At 36.9% G+C, this 21,833-nt stretch overlaps 1 protein-coding gene across 2 annotated transcripts; it reads left to right on the forward strand.

Moving 5' to 3' along the window:
- The first annotated feature begins 5,863 nt into the window (after positions 1–5,863).
- On the forward strand, positions 5,864–19,583 carry LOC141405829 (uncharacterized). 2 transcript variants are annotated; one of them, XM_073990571.1, is made up of 3 exons: positions 5,864–6,122; positions 6,193–6,349; positions 19,362–19,583. In XM_073990571.1, exons 1-3 carry the CDS (start codon positions 5,886–5,888, stop codon positions 19,508–19,510), a joined length of 543 nt encoding a protein of 180 aa, XP_073846672.1. In that variant the 5' UTR covers positions 5,864–5,885; the 3' UTR covers positions 19,511–19,583. The 2 variants fall into 2 exon arrangements, 1 of the variants encoding a protein (XP_073846672.1); XR_012413270.1 differs by lacking the exons at positions 5,864–6,122; positions 6,193–6,349 and adding exons at positions 14,721–15,004; positions 15,065–15,221.
- The last annotated feature ends 2,250 nt before the right edge of the window (positions 19,584–21,833 follow it).

The following is a 21,833-nucleotide window of genomic DNA, read 5'->3' on the forward strand; positions in this document are numbered from 1 at the left end:
ATGAATAAAAAACAAATGCTGTCATAACCCAACTTAGGTTTTTTGGAAAGAAAAGTTTACCAAATGTATGATTCTATCGGTTTCAGCATACATTTTGGTAGGCAATGATGTTGTGTGCACCCTAGGTACATATTTGGAGCCAAGATACCGGACCAGGCCTACTTTTTTTTAATATGTTATATCTTGAAAACTGATGACCACGCCCACTCTTTTCAAAACATTTTTTTTCCAAAACTACTGAACCTAATATTCAGAAAATGTTCAGGTATGTCCCGTGGTCAAAACTGCTATATATTTGTATACGAATTTCGGGGCCGATTATTTGATAATCGCTGTATTTGCTAAACTTAAGAGTGCATCGGGTTGCAAATTAGTTTTCGAGACAACGGTGGTTGCGCCCCCAATCAAGAAAAACTATATATTTACAAATTTACTTGAATGGTGAGGTTCAACGGTCCATCAGCCATGAAAACTAAAACATATAAGTCTCATTAAGCGGGAGAATTCGATTTAACCACTTTTTAACCTTTAAAATTAGATCGATTTAGGATAAAGACAGGGACATGGACGATAATAAATCCTAAAAAGCATAAATTGGCGAAAAAATCCGACAAAGTCCGTAAGAGAAAAAAAGGTTATAGACAAAAAATCCTTCTCGGTTTGACAATAGACCGAAGAAGTGAGGTAGAAAATACCTATTTTTGAATTTTCAAGCATAAAGTCGATAAAAAGTTGTCATTAAAACTCATTACGACGGGCCAGCAACGCGGACCGGGGCCTGCTAGTATTAATATATTAACCCCACACGTTAATATATTAACCTTACACTTAATTCCAAATTTCAAGATTCCAGCTCTATCTAAGTATAAATTTCCAAAACCTGTTCCATATCTCAATACTACACAGTAAAAGTAATCTTAATTCCAAATTTCGGGATTCGAGCTTTATCTTTTCATTAAATTGAAATTGTACCCAAATTTAGTCCCATTTATTACTTTCAGTAGACATAAGATAAGTTTCCAAATCTACATCCATACCTCTATCCTACACTTCAAGCGTAATTTTAGGTCTTAATTTCATGATTCCAGCGCTATTCGTTCAACCCAACTCCAAAATGTACCAAATTTAGTACCATGTACCATCTGGTTCACAAAGGTACGATTCCAAAAATGCCTCCATATCTCAATCCTTCGCTCCAAATCCAAATTGTACCAAATTTAGTACCATTTACTACAACCCAATACGAATTTCCAAAACTTCCTTCATATCTCAATATGACACTCCAAAAGTGATCCTAATTTTAAATTTTAGCACCCCAACTCTGACCGTTCACCCAAATCCAAATTGTACCACATTTAGTCGCATTTAGTAGCTTTGATACACATAAGTACGATTTTCCAAAACCTCATGCTTATACTCCAACAGTAATCATAACTTCAAATTTCAGGATTCCAGCTCTATCCGTTCTCCCAAATCCAAATTATATCATATTTATTACCATTTACTACTTTTCATACACATAAGTACGAATTTCCAAAACTACTCCCATGTATCAATCCTACAATTCAATATTTATTTAAATTCCAAATTTCAGGTTTCCAGCTCTATCCTTTCACCCAAAACCAAATTGTACCAAATTTAGTACCATTTAGTACTTTTCGTGCACATAAGTACGAATTTCCAAATATACCACAATATCTCAATCCTACACTTCAACAGTAATCCTAATTCCAAATTTCACGATTCCACCTCTATCCATTCACACAAATCCAAATTGTACCAAATTTAGTACATTTAGTACCTATCTTTTGGCCGATTATAAAGCAGCATTTGATAGTTCCCTACACTCAAAGGTATTCCAAGCCATGTCTTAATTCGGTATCCCCGCAATGCTCATACGACTTTGTAAGATGACTTTAAATGATACCCGGTCCTCACCTAAAATAGGAAAGAACCACTCCGAAAGGTTTCAGACAAGGAGGCTGCCTCTCGTGTGATCTCTTCAACATCCTGCTGGAAAAGATTGTACGAGATGCAGAAGTTAAAAGAAATTGCCCAATTTACACTAATAGCCACATGTTACTTGCATATGCTGATGATATAGACATCATGGGAGGATAAGTAAGGGATAACTTACCTTTAAGAAAATTGAAGGAGACTCTGCTAAAATGGGTCTGGCGGTAAACGGCGACAAGACCACGTTAGTAGTGTCGTAGTGCGTCCATAGACCTCGGACTGTGGTAGTTGGTTCCTACAATTTTGAGGTAGTTAAAATAGAATAGACTTCGTCTATCTCGGCACCGCCATAAACACCACAAACAACATCAGTTGTGAAATAAGAAGAAGATTTGTATTGGCCAACAAATGCTACTTTGGCTTAAGTAAGCAGTTTAAAAACAAATCCACATCTCGTCAAACAAAAGTAAGACTTTACAAAACACTGACAATACCCGTGCCAATTGTATGGCTCCGAAGCATGGGTACTTGCGCAAGCAGATAAGGCACAGCTTGGTGTGTTCGACAGAAATAAAATTTCGAAAGATCAACGGGCCAATCTGCTTTGTCGTTGCATATCGACGTCGCACAGTGGTTCAGAATCGTTTTTTCCTGGTCAAAGTTCTGTAACTATTGAACGGATAAAGATACAATTTTAAATTTTTTTTGTTCGACAGATAACATAATCAGTAGTTGCAGAAGAATTCAAGGCCAAAGTTAAAAATTTGAGTTTTTTTCATATTTTGCATCAAAATATGAATGTTTTGAGTTCTTCATAAATTCTAACTATTTCATAAATTCTAACTATTTAAACAACCCATAAAAATACAACAAATTAAAAAATGGAAATGGAAATTAAAAAAAATCTTGGAAATTTTTAAAATTTTTTTTTTTCAAAAAAATTTTTTTTTTTCAAATTGACAAAAAACAAGTAAGTACGTATCAGTCAGCTGTGCTGAGGGAGAAATACCCTCAGCCACTGACCAAGAAAAACAACAAAACCAAACCAAACACAATAATTATGCCGTGGGCTTATACCAAATCATTGACATATACCAAACATTTTTGGCAACCAAACTTCCTCATAAAGGACTCGAAATATTAAATTATGTTAAAATAAGTTTGAAAGAAATTTTTGAAAAAGTTTTAGAGTTATCTTGCACAATATCCGACAGGGTTTTGAAGCTTTTGGACCATTATCTTAGGAAGTATTGACTTACTGCGGAACAAAATGTACCATTGTAAATGAGGCCGCTCCAACAATCTACTGAAAAAGAGCCAAAACGATGCGAGAGGAGCTCCTAAACTTTACTTTATCCGAATTTTGTGTGGGAGGTACCCGAAGGAGTAGACCGATATAGTCTATATTTCAATCCCATACTGGACTGGATGAAATAATACGATGCGCTAAACCTGCATCAATCAAAAACTCCCTGCGAGGATTATCTTGCGGATTTGCCATTTTGGTTGGTGCCGTCAGGGTTTCTTGGAGCTTTTAGGCCAATATCTCAGAAATTATTGACTTACTCCGGCAAAAAATTGTACCGTCGTAAAGCGAGCCACAAAAAAACGTACTGAAAAAAAAATTTCAAAACGATCCGTGAGGAGCTCTTAAACTTCACTTTATCCGAATTTTGTGTGGGAGGTACCCGAAGAAGTAGACCGATATAGCCTATATTTCAATCCCATACTGGACTGGATGAAATAATACGATGCCCAAAGCCTGCATCAATCAAAACCTCCCTGCGAGGATTATCTTGCGGATTTGCCATTTTGGTTGGTGTCGTCAGGGTTTCTTGGAGCTTTTAGGCCAATATCTCAGGAATTATTAACTTACTCCGGCAAAAAATTGTACCGTCGTAAAGCGAGCCACAAAAAAACGTAATGAAAAATCAAAAACTCCCTGCGAGGATTATCTTGCGGAATTGCCATTTTGGTTGGTGCCGTCAGGGTTTCTTTGAGCTTTTAGGTCAATATCTCAGGAATTATTGACTTACTCCGGCAAAAAATTGTACCGTCGTAAAGCGAGCCACAAAAAAACTGAAACAACAATTTCAAAACGATCCGTGAGGAGCTCTTAAACTTCACTTTATCCGAATTTTGTGTGGGAGGTACTCAAAGGAGTGGACCGATATAATAAATATTCCAACCTGATACATGACTGGATGAAATAATACGATGTGCAAAGCCTGCACAAATCAGAAATTCCCTGCGAGGATTATCTTGTGGATTTGCCATTTTGGTTAGTGCCGTCAGGGTTTCTTGGAGCTTTTAGGCCAATATCTCAGGAAGTATGGACTTCCGCAAGAAAAAAAATTGTACCGTCATAAAGGGAGCCGCAAGGAAGAGGAGCCCTTAAATTTCACTTTATTCGAATTTTGTGTGGGAGGTACCCGAATTAGTGGACAGATATAATTCATATTCGAACCAGATCTATATCTGGAAGGAATAATACGATGTGCAAAGTTTTGACCAAATCGATTGTTCCCTTTGAGAGTTATCGTTCAGACCATTTTACAGAAACATTTTGAACTTTTGTGGGGGAGGTACCAGAAGGAGTGGACCGATATGGCCCGTTATCTAACTTAAACTAAGTTTGGACAAAATATTACGATACCCAAAATTTGGCTTGAATCGGTTGAACTGTTCGAGAGTTATCGTGCGCACAAGCCCGACAGACAGACATTTTTCGTATCAAAGTGTATATACCCTTCTAGCCTAAAGGCTGAGGGTATAAAAATACTCCATGGGGTTTAATTAAACGTATTAAAACTCATATAACTCATATTAAAACTCATATATTAAAAATTTCCATTTGTCTAAAAAAGCTATAACAAATTTTCAACCAAGTATTTTCAAAAAATTTAAAAAAGTATTAAACGGACGGATTGGGAATTGTGCAGTAGTGTATATGGGCTGAAAGAGGGCACTCTCTGGCATCATTCTGTGAAAACAGAACTTTGTTCGAAGCTGTTCTCTAAAAGTTCAAGTGCACTAAATTTGGAATTTCACTAAAATGTTGTACCTGAGGACAAATAAAATAGCTTACTTCGTGTAAACTAAACGGTATATTATTGGAACGGTTCTTAAAGACAACAATCTTACCTACATAACAAAAAAACAATGAACACAATATCTCTTATAGTTTTCGGAAAATAGCTATTTCTTTTTTCAGAAATTTGCAAAAATGGCGTATTTTCCAAAATTGTAAAAAAATTCTAGTCTTTAGGAACACGCCACGCCCACACCTTCCCATATTTTGACCTAGTTTTTTGGTTCCCTTACTATCGAATCCCATATAGAAAGTAACGACAAAAAAAATGGGATTATGGCCAGGAAAATCGATTTCTGAACCACTGTGCATAGTATGAACAACGAGCTGTATCAACTATACAACGACATCAGTATAGTTAAACGTATCGAGATACAACGATTGCGTTGGCTAGGCCATGTCATAAGAATGAGTGATGATCGCCATATCCTAGATTGGGAAAATACAGATACAAACAGAGAGGTTTGGATATATTTGATAATGGAACAAATGTTCCGTAAAATGCCAGCTACGTAAGTAAGTAAAAAATTCATTTCTGACTCCAGTTAGATGTTAAGATAACATCAAAGTGATTCTGTATGTTCTCTTAAGTGGTCCAAAATAGTCTTGTCGTTAACCACTCACACATTTTTTTGCTTCTTATATGCAACTTAAAGCAACATTAAAGACAAAAATAATTTCTTTTGAAAGATATGGATTTGGGGTCAACCGCAAAATGTATGGCTCATAAATGTCCATAAGTATGCCATGTATCATAGCAAAACTTATTTAAAGCAGTTGCAAGAGAATCAGGCTAGCGGTCATATCGATATTTAATCTCGAAAAAAAAAATTACATAATGAACGCTGCGAAGATATTTTCCCATCCCATAATTGGTATATTTGTGACAATTGTTCACCTTACAGCCTGCTCTCTGTTAATATTTCATTTAGTGTGGTGTTTAAATCAAGCAGTGGATAGTGAAAACGATAATGAAAAATCCGCCATCAAATATCCAACAATTCTTCTGGGATTTGTGGCTTTATGTCTAGTACAAATAATCATGTGTCTTATTTTAATTGTAGGAATTCTTAAGGTACGCCTAAAAATACATTTTGAAATTCATATAATACTGATGTTATGTGTTTTTTTTTCTTGGTCTACAGAAAAATCATCATTTAATGGCGCCTTGGATTGCAACGACATACATTAGTATGGTTGCTGTGTTCTTTTATACGATGGTCTCAATCAGTTCCAGTTTTATTAATAAACAATCACTAAAACAAAATATTGATCGAATTAGACCGGGTCTTATAGATTTTAGTAAGTATTTATTTTTTATTTTTTATACCCTCCTTCATAATATGGAAGGTTTAATTACATTTTTCTTTCCGTTTGTAACTCATCGAAATATTCGTCGAAAACCCTATAAAGTATATATTTTGTTGATCGGCATAAAATTATTAGTCGATATAACCATGCCCGTCTGTCTGTTGAAATCAAGATACAGTTCGCAATTTTTCAGATAAAGCTTTGTAATTTCGTATAAAAGTTTCTATTACTCCTAGGATGTTTGGTATAGAAAATAGGCTATATCTGATCACGTTTTGATATATCCGCCATAGAACGATATTTATACGCCTTTATGGCGGGTTCATTATCACTCATTCTTATGACATAGGCATACAATAGCACGGGCAGTATTTTAAAAGCGTTACTTCTGGTTGACGAGATGTGGCTTTGTTTTTGAAGTGCTTTCTTAAGCCAAAGTAGCATCTGTTGGCCATTACAATTCTTCTTTTTATTTCACAACTGATGTCGTTTGTTGTGTTTACGGCGGTGCCGAGGTATACGAAGTCTTTTACTACCTCAAAATTATAGGAACCAACTTCAATAGTTGGTCCGATCTCAATGGACGCATTGCGCGTCGACACCATCAACTTGGTCTTCTCGCCGTTTACCACCAGACCCACATTAGCAGATTCTCCTTCGACCTTCATAAAGGTATCGGTTACTTCTTTTACTGATCGTCCCATGATGTCTATATCATCAGCATAAGCAAGTAACATGTGGCTATTGGTGTAGATTGCGCCACTTCTTTTGACGTTTGCCTCTCGTATAACCTTTTCTAGCAGGATGTTGAAAAGATCACACGAAGGCTGTCCCCTTGCCTGAAACCTCTTTTGGTACAAAACTCTACTCCTATTTTAACTGAAGATCTTGTGTCAGTTAGAGTCATTTTACAAAGCCAAATGAGCTTTGCGGGGATACCAAATTCAGGCATGGCTTGGCTATTATAAAACAATATCATGGCTGCAATTTCCCAACTTAAAATTATATATCTCAAAAATGGTACAACCTAGGAAAAAATTACGAAAGCCAATCTTGTTTAGAATTTTCACAGCATAAGATTTAGTCCCATTTCGATAAGACTTACCGTTTCAAGCAAATCGTGAAAACATAAAAAAAACTTAAAAATGTGACCTGAACTTCTATGTATCAAAAATTGCAAAACCTAGGAACAAATCATAACGGTCAAACCGCTAGAAAATGTTCACAGCTACAACATTTTCTTTAGCCCCACTTCGATAGGACTTGCGGTTTCCAAGCAAAATGGCAAAAAACCTAAAATAAGCCTAAAAATGTGAACTTAAAAATCCCTCCAGCGATTTTTCCCGTCTTTGGATTTTTCTCATCTATGAACATTACTGTTTCAAAATCCGCAAAAACTGTGCGGTTGTAAGCGGTTTTTACTTGAAGTTAGTTAAGGCGCACCATGTATGACATTGTTTTATAAAGAAGTGATACAGTCAATGTATTGTCCCAATTTAAACTCCTATATCTCAATAACGGTAAACCGTATGAAAGGTCCCATTTCGATAGAGCTTGCGGTTTCCAAGCAAAATCGTGAAAACCTAAGAAACTCATAACAAGTAAGAGAGGGATAGAGTCGGACGGGCCGACCAAGTGATACCCTACAACACTACATATATGTATTAACTCATCGCGTATTAAAACCGTTTTAAAATTTGATTTTGCCTGGCTGGGGAATCGTTTTGAAGGAAGGTGGCAAAGCAAATCATGCTGCAATGTATGTATAAAAATCCAATTGGACAATCAAAACCTTAGGACACCATGTAATATGCAACAATGCAACAACTGGGAATGGGAAAATGTGGTTCTTTACACATAACCCAGTATACATATATTAAGCAGTAGGCCCGTTATCTAGCAGACACTTTATTGCAATTTTCATCGGGGGGAAGATCAGTAGTTCTATTTTCATATGTAGTCTACTTTGCGGGTATATGCCCTCCAGAAAAAAAATATAGACCAAAACTATTTTTTTTGTATTTTTCATACAACTGTAATGGTCCATTTCACCCGCTAAATAATATCAGATCATCATCCAAAATTGTAGGCCTCTTCTTCGACCTAAACTCTCACCTCAGGCAAAATTTCGTCATTTTTGAACTATATTTGCGACCTCTACCCTGTTTATCATTACACTCACGGTGCTCTTGAAACAATTTTAAATGGAAGGTGCTTACACCTCGGAAGTTTTTGCGGATTCTGAAACTACAATGTTTATAGAGCGCTTTTTAAATAAATCGCAATTTAAGTTGACATTTTTAGGGGTTGTTTAGGTTTTCACGATTTTGCTTAGAAACCACAAGTCCTATGAAAATGGGACTGAAGAAAATGTGGTAGCTATGAAAATTCTCTACAACATCGACCTTTACGGTATTTTCGTAGTTTTTACCATTTTAGAGATATAGAAGTTCAAATTGGGATTTTCATAGCTACAAAATTTTTTTTAGTGCCATTTTGATGGGACTTGCGGTTTCTAAGCCAAATCGTGAAAATCTAAACAACCCCTAAAAATGTCAACTTAAATCGCGATTTATTTAAAAAGCGCTCCGGCGATTTTTTTTGTTTTTTGATCTTTCTCATCTATAAACATTGTAGTTTCAGAATCCGCAAAAACTTCCGAGGTGTAAGCACCTTCCATTTAAAATTGTTTCAAGAGCACCGTGCACTACAAACAAATAACATGGTATATTAGGCTGTAACTCTGTTATCTTATCATGTACACCAACACAATTGACATCAATAGCAATGTCAAGCGTTCCTCTTCCATGTATAGCTTACTTGCCCGGAATTTCTCTTCCAGGAATAAAGATATAAGCTGTATACTAAAATTTCTCAAAATTTTCACACAAAAGTTTTGGTCAATTTGAATCGCGATTTATTTAAAAAGCGCTCCGGCGATTTTTTGGTTTTCGGATTTTTCTCATCTATGAACAGTGTAGTTTAGAATCCACAAAAACTTCCCAGGTGTAAGCACCTTCCATTTAAAAGTAGTTCAAGAGCACCGTGTACTCCTTACGATACTTATCGTTTATACCAGTCATTTTAGTTAATCATCGTATGAGTTTTTATAGAGCTTTCGAATCATTATGTCAGGAAACGTGGACTTGCCAATACATATACAAATTATATCGTTATATTGTTTAACTGAACATTTTTAACTTTAATGGGGGAATACCCGAAGGATTTTTCCGTGATGGATATTCTTGATCAGCATAAAATTTTAAATCCAAATAACGATGTCCGTCCGTCTGCCTGTTGAAATCAAAAAACAGCTCATACAACTTAAGACAAAGCTTTGCAATTTGGTAAAGAAGTTTCTGTTACCCCCAGCATGTTTATTTATTATTGAAAATGGGCTATATCGGTCCACTTTTGAACAGTATTAACCGATTTTTGGTATTTACACCACTACGTGGGGAGGGTATTATAAGTTGGTTGTGGCCAAAAAGTTTGTAACGCATCGAAATAATGGTAGTAGACCCATGCTTATATACCAAAATATCTCGACGAGCTGAGTCGATCTGGCTATGTGTGTTCGTCCGTCCGTCTGTCCATCTAAACCTTGTAATCACGCTACAGGTTGCAATTTTGATCGGATCGTCACCAAATTTTGGGTGTTGATGACGGTCCCACAGATTGATTTTGGTGATAGTCGCATAATATTTAGGGGTCGGAATGGGAAAAACTTATGTGGAGACAAATTCAAAGTTTTATTCTTTGTGAATAAATCGGCTTCTAGTAGGGATATTCCAACGGCAAAGCTGTCAATGGAAGAAGAAAATATTACCTTTACATTGGTGTAAAGTAGGTTGGCGAAGATGGTCAAACAAGGTAGATACCACAATAGTCGCTAATGCATCCAATTCTTCCATTTTTGCAATCACGTTACAGGTCGTAATTTTGATCGGATGGTTACGAAATTTTGGTTGCTTATGGGGGTCCCAGAGAGTTGGAGGCATATTATGTTTGGTGGTATTCGGATTATATTCCCTAAAAGAAATGTTTAGCAGTGAAAAGCTTATGCACAGGGGTAGTGGTGTAGGGTATCACATGGTTGACCCCGTCCCGACTATAGCCTTTGCTCACTTGCTTTTTATGAAATAGCTGCAACTTCGTGTTTAATTTTCGATGGGAGAATTAATCTTTCCCCAAAAATTTATTTGTTCGATGACAGAGAAACCGCTCCATAGCCGATATGTCTGAAGAGCCTCTACCAAACATACCGACAAATTTCAGGTGGAAAGTTTTATACCCCCAACGAAGACTTAATAACAAATTTTTAGCCTTTTCGGTGGGATATTAAGGCCACAATCATCAAAATACCGATAATCGGGAGATACCGTTCTATGGGGGCTGTATAAAGAAATGAACCTGTACCGACAAATTCTAATGCTCTATCATAAATATTGCGCGCTGAATCTTGATTTCAACAGATATACAGACAGACGGACGGACAGATGGACATGGTTATATCGACATAGAATATTTATGCTGGTCAAGAATATATAAGTTATGGCTGTCTCAGACGAATATTTCGATGTGTTATAAACGGAATGCCAATTATACCCTCCATATTATGGTGGAGAGTATAAAAAAACCGGAAACTTGGTTGTATTTCGAACAGGCCTCTGTGCCGCTATAGTTAGAGCATACAGTCTTATCTTCTTTCTTGTGGGTGGGACACAGGGTATGTATGTAATCATGCGTTCTTCCTGCCAGAAGGAGCTAACTAGCTGGTGCTATTGTGCACGATAACTCTAAAACTTTTTCAAAAATTTCTTCCAAACGTAACGTAATTTAATTCTTCGAGTCCTTTATGAAGAACTTTGGTTTTTTGGTCAGTGGCTGAGGGTATACCTCTGTCAGCACAGCTGACTGATACTTTCTTACTTGTTTGGTATAGCCCCCATATAACGGTGCCTCCCGATTTTCGGTATTTTGAGGATTTTAGCTACAATTTTAAACCGGAATAGCTGTAATTTGACATTTGAGGTTCTCAGTTGTCAATAAAGTTCTCCATTCCATTCTGACATTTGAGCTTCCCTGCAGTTATACAACTTTTCCATCAAAAATTGTCACGATAGATCCATACTTTGATATAGACTCCATATTAAGGTACCTCCTGGTTGGACGTGTTTTTTAGATTGGATAACTCAAGCATTTGGAGTATCCGTGGTCGAAATTTTTGCACCTAAAATTGTGAACAGAAAGGGAAAATAATTATTCCATTTTAGTAAAGAATATAAAAAGTTCAGCCCGGCCGAACTTAATAAAGTTCTCCATTCCATTCTGACATTTGAGCTTCCCTGCAGTTATACAACTTTTCCATCAAAAATTGTCACGATAGATCCATACTTTGATATAGCCTCCATATTAAGGTACCTCCTGGTTGGACGTGTTTTTTAGATTGGATAACTCAAGCATTTGGAGTATCCGTGGTCGAAATTTTTGCACCCAAAATTGTGAACAGAAAGGGAAAATAATTATTCCATTTTAGTAAAGAATATAAAAAGTTCAGCCCGGCCGAACTTAATAAAGTTCTCCATTCCATTCTGACATTTGAGCTTCCCTGCAGTTTTACAACTTTTCCATAAAAAATTGTCACGATAGATCCATACTTTGATATAGCCTCCATATTAAGGTACCTCCTGGTTGGACGTGTTTTTTAGATTGGATAACTCAAGCATTTGGAGTGTCCGTGGTCGAAATTTTTGCACCTACAATTGTGAACAGAAAGGGAAAATAATTATTCCATTTTAGTAAAGAATATAAAAAGTTCAGCCCGGCCGAACTTAATGACTTTCTACTTGTTTCATAGTAGCATGCTTTTTTCTAGGTGTGGGTTACTAACCCGACGGCCAAACACAAGTTTTTATCGTTCTTATGGATGAAGAACGCACGGCACATGGTAGCTTACTGCCTTTAACAGGTGTTAAAGGCAGCTCCCCGGCTGACATTAAGGGGAGGTGAGAGAGGGACCAAGATAAATCCTAGGCTTTGCCATGGTAAAGCCGGTCAAGACCCTCTATGTCAAGTTATATGTATTTACGATAAATACAGCAAAAACTATTTGGATCGAGCACACAACGCATAGTGTTGCCGCTTCCACACAAAAGTGGACAAACCTAGGTTGATGCATTTTTGCACAAGTATCCATATCGGTTCAGATTTAGATATAGCCCCCATATATCTTTCCCCGATTTTGCCATAACTTGGTCAATTTTGATGGAATTGCCTTCAAATTTACTATGTGTTATTTCCTTACGCCCCTGAGTAGGTTTATTGATTTCCTATGCAATAATAAGTACTTGTACAAAAATTCATCAACCCAGGTCAACTCCTTCTATTTGAAAAGCAAGCGGCAACACTGTAATTAAGTAACAAATAAAGGTATAGTTTTTATACCCTTCACCATAATATGGAGGGTATAATTAAATTTGTCATTCCGTTTGTAATACATTGAAATATTCATCGGAGACCCTATATGATCAGGGTCAAATTCTTAGTCGATATAAACATGTCCGTCTGTCCATCCATCCATCCGTCCGTCTGTTGAAATCAATTAGTATAGAAGTTTCTATTACTCCTAGGATGTTTGGTATTGTACACGGGCTATATCGGTTCACGTTTTGATATAGCCCCCATATAACGGTACCATCCGATTTTCAGTATTTTGAATGTTGTGGCCTCAATATTCCTCCGAAATAACTGAAATTTGGTCTTGGTCTTCGTTGGGGGTATAAAACGTTTCCACAGAATTTTGCCGGTACAGGTCCATGCCTTCGTATAGCCCCCATAGAACGGTACCTCTCGCTTTTCATAATTCTATCCCACTGAAATGACTGACTGACAGGGGGTTATAACACGCAGAGAAGAAATATTGTAGGAGCAATCATATTCTAAGAGCAAAATAGTGTATTTTAAAAATCTGAAAATATATATTGTTGGTGCAATAATATATTTTGTGGCATTATGTTTCCTAACACGAAATATATGGTTGAAACAACAATATATATTTTCACATTTTTAAAATACACTATTTTGCTTTTACAATATGATTGCTCCTACAATATCTCTTCTTTGCGTGAAAGTATTCCTAAAAAGAATTATTAGTATATTTATCCTTTATCCCCCATAGAAGCATACCTCTTAATTTTTGGTATTTTTTAGATTTTAGCCTCATTATCTTACCGAAATATCGGAAATTTGGTAATTAGTCTTCTTTGAGTCTGAAAACTTTCCGTATGAATTTGTCGGTATAGATCAACGAAATTTGGTGATTAGTCTTCTTCATAAACGAAGAGAAACTAATAGTTCCATTTTAGTTCAATATAACTCGTGGTGGAGGGTATAACAAGTTCGGACCCGCCGAACTTAATGCCGTTCTTACTTGTTTATTAATATAAAATGGACTATTTATTAAAATATTGATATAACTCAGAAGGTAGCAGGGATGGGCAGGATGTTTTTACACATTTTACTTCGGAAGAGATATGCAACGGAAACCAAGAGCCAACGTGGCAATAGTTGGCAATCGAAAGATCTACTCTACGAAATATTAAGAATTTATATATTTTTGCAATTTAAATTTTTCATTCTTGGTAACGGTACTTTGCCCATGTCCGGTTGATGTCAACTTATTGTACTAAATTTTTATATTTATAACCCATCCATCAAATCCCCATCCAAAACTTTTAATATTATCAACAAAATTTTCGGAAATTGCCATATTAAAGGTAGTATAATTTTCATCTGATTATCGCTTCAGATTACCTGGGAAATATTTTTCATATTTAAAGAGCTACAACTTCATTAAGGATGCACATATTACAAAATTTTTTCAGATTCGTCTTATCTGATGTGTTTACCGTAAGAAAGAAAGGTAAAAGTTAACATCACATTTTTCGATTTTTGTCCACTGCGACAACACTGTGCGACGCCTCCTTAACAAACTTATATTTTAAATACACCCAAAAAATATTTGTGGTGACCAAGGATAACACAAATCTTGATAAAAATCGCAAAAACAAGAACTGATGAAGAAATACTGTTTCCGGATTTGAAAATAACTAGCCAATTGTTGACCAGTGCACTCCACCTACACTAAGTTCGTGGTCCAAAATAGCCTAGTAATAATAAACTTCTCCGGCATTTGTTTGTTTCTTATTTGTAATGAAAGCATAATCGAAGACAAAAATAATTTCTTTTGAATGCTGTGGTTGTGGTCAACCGCAAAATGTATGGCTCATATACGTTTTTAAATGTGCTTGACATGTATCATAGCACTATTTAATTAAATCAGTTGCAAGAGAATCAGGCTAGTGGTCAAATCGATAATCAATTTCCAAAAAAGAAAATAAAAACATTATGAACGCGGCGAAGATATTTTCCCATCCCATAGTTGGCCTATTTGTGACAATTGTTTACCTTACAGCCTGCTCTCTGTTAATATTTCATTTAGTTAGGTGTTTAAATCAACCCGAGGATAGTGAAAAAACAAATGAAAAATCAGGCATCAAATATGCAACTATTCTTTTGGGATTTGTGGCTTTGTGTCTAGTACAAATAATCATGAGTCTCATCTTAATTGTCGGAATTCTTCTGGTATACTTAAAAATACATTTTGATATAAGAATTTTTCTGAAAATATGTTTTTGTCTGCAGAAAAATCATCACATAATGGCCCCATGGCTTTCGACCACATACATTAGTATGGTAGGTGTGTTCTTTTACACTATGGTCTCAATCTGCTCCAGTTTTATTAATAAAAAATCACCAAAAGAAAATATCGATCGAATTATTCCGGGTTTTGTATATTTTTGTAAGTATGAATGTAATTATATTTTTATAATTTACATAGACGTGGCGATAAAGTGTAGGATTTATCTAAAACGAATTCACCTCCAATGTGTTAATCTGTAAAAGGTCATTGGGAGGTCGTTAATTATACCCTGAGCATTTATGCTAACGATGGTATATACACTTTCATACGGGCAAAATGTGCCTCATCGAAATAATGGTTTTAGACCCCAAGTATGTTTGGACGAAACCCCTTTTAGGAAATTTGGATCACGGATCAACCGATTCGGTTAAAAATTTGGCTTTCGTAATATTTTGTTCAAACTTAATTAAAGTTCGAAGATGAAGTATATCGGTCTACTCCTTCCGGAACCTTCCCCACAAAAGTTCGAAAATGTTCGAAAAATTTGTGCGCACTATAACTCTTGAAGGGAGTGACCGATTTGGTCCATACTTTGCACACCGTTAAATTTCTACCAGGTTTAGATGAGGTTCCAATACGGACACAATCGGTCCACTCCTTGAGATACGTCCCATACAACATTTCGGAAAAGTTCAGTTTAGGACCTGCTTTGGAATCGCTTTGATTTTTGTTGTGGCAACTTATATTCACTGCCCACATTACTATGTACAAGTTTTATTAGGGCATGTCCATACTTCCTGAGAAAATAGCCTGAAAGTAGCAAAAAATCTTTATGACACCGTGTGTAGTGGTTGGAACGCAAGATAATTCTCGAACTGATCTGCCAATTAGGTCCAAAATTTGGTCTTCGTAATATTTTGTCCAAGCTTAGATTACGTTCGATAAAAGCCATATCGGTCCACTCCTTCACAAAAGTTAAAGAACGTTCAGAAAGATTGTGCGCACGATAATTCTTGAAGGGATTGACCGATTTGGTCCGTACTTTATTGTTCCACAAACATCCCATAAGGGACAAGGGAGACTTCTCTTATATCAATGAGTGCACGCCGATTCATATTAGTTCAATGATATGGGACCTACAGTTTATCGCCGAGTCCGAACGGCGTGTCTAAGACACCACTTTTGTAGAGAAGTTTTACATGGCTGAAATACTCAGGAAATGTCGCCAACATTACTGAGGGGTATTTTGTAGAGTTGGGCAATCTCGTTCAATTGAACGATCTGGATCACTGTCCTCGTTCAAATACGAATGAGTAACATCACAAAAACAAACGTGTGAAATTGAGTATACGCAGTTTTGTCAAAGAAATTACCGGTGTCCATTGAACGAGATTGCCCAACTCTAGTATTTTGCCACCGTTGAACAGTGTTGTGATGTTGCCTGGCCGGGAAATCGAACCCACGACCTTATGTGTGCAAGGCCAGTGTGCATACCATTGCACCACGGTGGATGTGTCCATTAGGGTTATGACTTTTTTACAACCTCATATCCCTGTATCATAGCGTTATGAGTTTTGCCATAAAATTACATAAATTCTTAATTATAAGGTGATTCGGTGAAAAAACCTCACGCACAAAATGATTTTAAAATTTGAATTTATCAAAATTATGGACAATTTTTTGAAGTCACTGAAAACAGATATATAATTGAAAATAAACTTTAGAGCCACAGGAGATAATTAAAATGACATAAAATTTATTTCTCACTATTTTTCTTCAATTCTGAGAATCGTAAAAATGTGGTAAACGCTTTTATTCAAAAATATAAATTTTTAACAAAAAATTTAAAATTTTTTCAAATTGACTTTTTTCGCGACTTTTTTTAATATTTGAGTGAAATAAACGTTATTATAGTTATTAGCAGGCTTATATTTATTCATTCGTGCAACAAAAAATAATTATTTGAAAAATTTTTTTTTTTTCATTTTTTGAAATTTTGCCTTTTTAGGGCGAAGATCATTTTTTTAATGATTTTTGTTAATTTTCTCGTTTAGAGTTAAGCTTGATGATCTGAAATTATTTGCAAGTGAAAAAGGAAAGCCAAGGACTCGAACCCACATAGTCACCAAATTACGTTACCTGGTTTCATTGGTGGTAAAGCAAATCTTCGGACGTATCGACTATGTAATGGCTTCTCTGTCCTAGAACTTATCGTTTTTCAAATGCAAATGTGTTTTTGTACATTAACGCGGATACTTGGCCACATAAATGTATTTTCTTCACGACAAACGCTTTTTGCGCTGACTTTGAAGTTATGAGTTTGGCTTTCCTTTTTCACTTGCAAATAATTTCAGATCATCAAGCTTAACTCTAAACGAGAAAATTAACAAAATTTTTTTTCATTTCATATATTTTTTCAAAAAATTATTTTTTTAAAATCGATTTGTGCGTGAACTTTTTTATATTTCAATGGAATAAACGATAGCATAGTGATTAATAGGCAAAAGTTCATTCATTCCTGCTACAGGAAATCATTTTTGAGGAAAAATGTCAAAAAGTCATAACCCTAGTGTCCATACTTAACACATCCTTATTTATCTACCAGATATAGATTAGGTTCGAATATGGACTATATTTGTGTACTCCTTCGGGTACCTCCCACACAAAATTTCGGATAAGTTCACTGTAAGACTTGATCTCGAATAACTTTGTTGCATGCATTAGCCGCCTCAATTACGACGGTAAAAGTTTTTTTCAGGTGGAAGTCCATATTTCTTTAAAAAAAAACAGCCCGAAAGGGGTAAAACCGCTCTGGCACCATATGTAGTGGCTGGAGAGCATGATAACTCTCGAACTGATCAACCGATTCGATCCAAAATTTGGCCTTCGTCATATTTTGACCAAACTTAGTTTCAGTTCGAAGATGGGCAATACCGGTCCACAACTTCCAGTACTTCCCCCCAAATATTAAAAAATGTCACTAAAATGGTATGCTTGATATCTCTTGTTGTTGTAACAGTGATTATTATGTTTGTATGTTGGTTCCTCTGTTCAATCTGGCTCTGGGTCTATCTCCAGTTCCAGGAAAGTGGCTGCTCGATGATTTTTGCCTGATATATCTTGACCGGGGCAACCAAGTTGGTCCAAACTTTGGATCTCCTAATATTTTGTCAAAATTTAGTTTATCTTTTAAAATGACCCATATCGGTCCTCTCCTTAAGGTACCTTCCCCACAAAAGTTCAAAATTTGTGTGTAAGTGCAGTTTAGGATCTGTTCGAAGATCCTTTGGAAATGTATATCGTTGCTGATATTATGTTTTCCGTGGACAAGTCCATGCTTCCTTGCATACTGGTCCAGAAGTTACACTATGACCCATTGAAATGACTAGTGAGCGCGATATCTATAGAAAATATATGACTCCCAAAACAAGACCCACTTCCATAATAGACTATGTCGGTCCATTCGTTCAAGTACCTCATCCGCAACACTTTTGAACTTTAATCCTAATCGACAAATGTCCAAAAAGGACCACAAAATTCTGAAAAGATCCAAGATACATTCGATCTGTCCGTAGATGAAAGTTTCAATTCACATAGGCTGAGGGTATATCTCTGTCGGCAAAGGCGACTGATACTTTTTTACTTGTTTTTTTTTGCAGATTTTTAGGAATACCTTTAAGAATATAGAACACCTTTAAGAATACCCTTAAGAAGTCTTCATCCTATGAACCACATTAAGGAGGTTTTCCTCTAAAGAACATTTTTCTGTGAGAGAATAAATACATTTGGTATTCATACATTCTTCAGAATAACTTTATAAGGTCCTTAATGTTGGTGACATTTTCTGAGTATTTCAGCCATGTAAAACTTCTCTACAAGTGGAGTCATAGGACATGCGATAAACTGTAGGTCCCATATAGTTGAACTAAAATGAGTCGGCGTGCACTCATTGATATCAGAGAAAAAAATTAATTTATGGGGGACCTGTGGATGGCCTCATTTTAATGAAAGATTCTTAGGAGGCCTAAGGCCAAAAATATTCCCATATGCAATTTCGGCATTAAAATTAAATCGTGGGAAAATTTAAATATATGTAATTGTCCTAAGGACCGCCATTGGCTCTTTCTATGCACTCGTGCAATATTTATATGTGGTCTTTGCGTCCTTGTCGTTGTGGGTCTATTATTCAGTCTTCTATCTACGGGTTTGAATTTTAGTTCCTGCCAAAAAATAATATATATTTTCATTTAATTTACTTATTCAATACATTACCTCTTCTTTGTTTCTTTCTCTTTACAGCGATCCATATTTGTTTATTTTATCCAATCTATATTCTGTATAAAAGTATTCTTGTATTCCGGCTCAAAAAAGAGGGCTTGTATCAGGGCTCAACACCATCTATCGCACACGGTGACAGTGAATTAGTCGACGCCAATGAAATTTATTAATTGTAAATTTAGAATACGTTCCTTAAATATGATACTTAAATTAAATATTTAAATTGTTATAAATATGTACATATAGTAATCCGCCCAACCAAAATACACACTGCTATGAAAAAAAAAAACAAGTAAGAACGCTGTTAAGTTCTGCATATCCACGAGTTTTATTGAAGTAAGATGAAACAATTAGTTTCATTGTGCTTACTTATGTAAGTACTAAGCTCTTCCGTCATGCTGACTGAAGAATGCCAGTTTCTTTAAAACAATGTATAATACCAATAAATCTTCTACATTCCAATCTGAGAACTCACAATAAATCTTCTATGAAGGCTATATTAAAACGTGCATCTGTACCCACAGATCTCTTTAATCATATTTTAAACTTACGTACATCGAATATTAAATTCCAAATTTCAGTCACTTTGGTTGTTGTTGTTGTATCAACGCATATATGTTCTTTCGTGTATTATTTCAGTTATCAGGTTCTGGTTCCTCTGTATCCAGACTCAAGAATACTGCAACCTGGACTGGTTGTGTTCATAAAGAATCAGGAGACAGGTAAGTAAGGTTAGCTGGGCAGCTATTCTGGCACGTTTGAATCTTTTTCCACTGCGTAGCGCTAACATTTGCATACCATGCAGGCGTCGCATAGGTTACCACAGACCGGCCTATTGCGTTGTAAGGGGTAAACAAGGGTTCTTTGTCAGCAGCCCAAGTGCTGCCGTCCGCCGACTTGAGGACCTTGTTTCTACTTCTGATCTTATCTCAAATAGCTATGGCTTGCGCGGACGACTTAAACATGCTATCGAACGTTACACCCAATATTTTGGAATAGTTAGTGGTCGAAATCAGTACACCATCGACCAATGTGTTCAGTGGGAGCTTCATTTCTGCCGTCCAAGTGGTGAAACGTGTGGCAGTGGAATTAGCGGCGGATATTTTCATATTCCTCAAATGGAAGAACTGTACTAGGTCAGCTATGTAGACATTTAACCTATCACATATGTCATCGACGATAGGACCCGACGCCAAGATCGTACAATCATCGGCATACATTACGATCTCTATGCCGTCTGGAGGGTGTGGCGTCCGCACATATAGTTGATCACCCAACGTTTCAAACACGTCTGGAGAGTAGTCTTCTCTATATCCTCCGATAGCTTGGCATGGTAGACAGTACGAAGGCTTTCGATAGGCCAAGAGCCACCATAACTGTTCGGTCGCATGGCCTGTTCTGGTTCAGTCCTCTACTGATATGTGTGGATATGGGCAACTGGAAAACAGCTTCTCATCGTGGGGTGGAGTAGTGCCTCTAGGATCTTTGCTGCTGGCGACAGGAGTGAAATCGGCCTGTACAATTCCCCTCTGCTGGTATCCTTGCCAGGCTTCAGTAACGGGACCAACCTGCCAACTTTCCAGGCTTCCGGTACAATATGGTTATCTAACAATAGGTTGAGGACACTTGTCTTAAGCATTACCATCGATATTCGATGTGGGTCCAACGCTTTAGATGAGTTCGCGTTTCGGATGGCATCTGTAACATCGCGCATCGTAAATTGTGGTAGTACCTCCTCGGCTGGGAGGGTTCTTCTTATACGGCGTAGCACACTCCTCTTCGCCCTATGTTCGGTTACTTACCTGTTTGAAGTCAACAGCTCTCTTAGTCTCGGGTCTTCAGGTTTCGTACGACGATGCGCATCACCTTCATTTGCTAGTCCCGTCGCCTCTGCTGGGAAATTTGGTCTTATTGCAGGTATTCGACCAGCAGGTACGTAGCGAGCGGCTGCTGCAGCGATTATGTCCCGGAAAGATCTCTCCTACCGAGGATCTGAGGGGGTGGGCAGCTCTCTGGTAAAATCTCTGAACCCTTGCCTATCAGCTTTCCCATGGTCCAGGAAAGTACGGCGTTCAGAGGTTATGGAATCGGGTGGTCTATTTACGGAGACGATGATAGGGAGGTGGCCCCAGCCAAGGGAAATGACTGGTTGCCAGGATACGTCATTTATCACTGGTGCCACAATGGTGATATCTGGCGAGCTATGGCAATCTCCTCTAATCCTGGTAGGAGCGCCTTCATTCACCGTGCAAAACGTGGAGCTATCAATTTGCTCGGTTAGCGCTGTACCCCCCTAGTCATTACCTAGGACGGAGTGCCAAAGTTTATGATGAACATTGAAGTCCCCTGGCACCAGACGGTTATTGTATGTACAGTAGGGCTATAACCAAAAAAATACCACCACATAGCCGTGTAGAGCATGGAAAACTATTATGAAATACGTTGTCAATTTTTCTCTATCGCGAAAAAAGTTTCCGCACCAAATGCATGGAA

This window comes from Musca autumnalis, unplaced genomic scaffold, assembly GCF_047663935.1.
Source record: "Musca autumnalis isolate F117 unplaced genomic scaffold, ASM4766393v1 scaffold_5, whole genome shotgun sequence".
In the NCBI taxonomy this organism is placed as follows: domain Eukaryota; kingdom Metazoa; phylum Arthropoda; class Insecta; order Diptera; family Muscidae; genus Musca; species Musca autumnalis.

Coding starts and splice junctions, on each gene's coding strand:
- LOC141405829 (XM_073990571.1), top strand. CDS start 5,886: ATGAACGCTGCGAAGATATTTTCCCATCCCATAATTGGTATATTTGTG. Junction 6,123..6,192: donor TAATTGTAGGAATTCTTAAG/GTACGCCTAAAA, acceptor CTTGGTCTACAG/AAAAATCATCATTTAATGGC. Junction 6,350..19,361: donor ACCGGGTCTTATAGATTTTA/GTAAGTATTTAT, acceptor TTCTCTTTACAG/CGATCCATATTTGTTTATTT.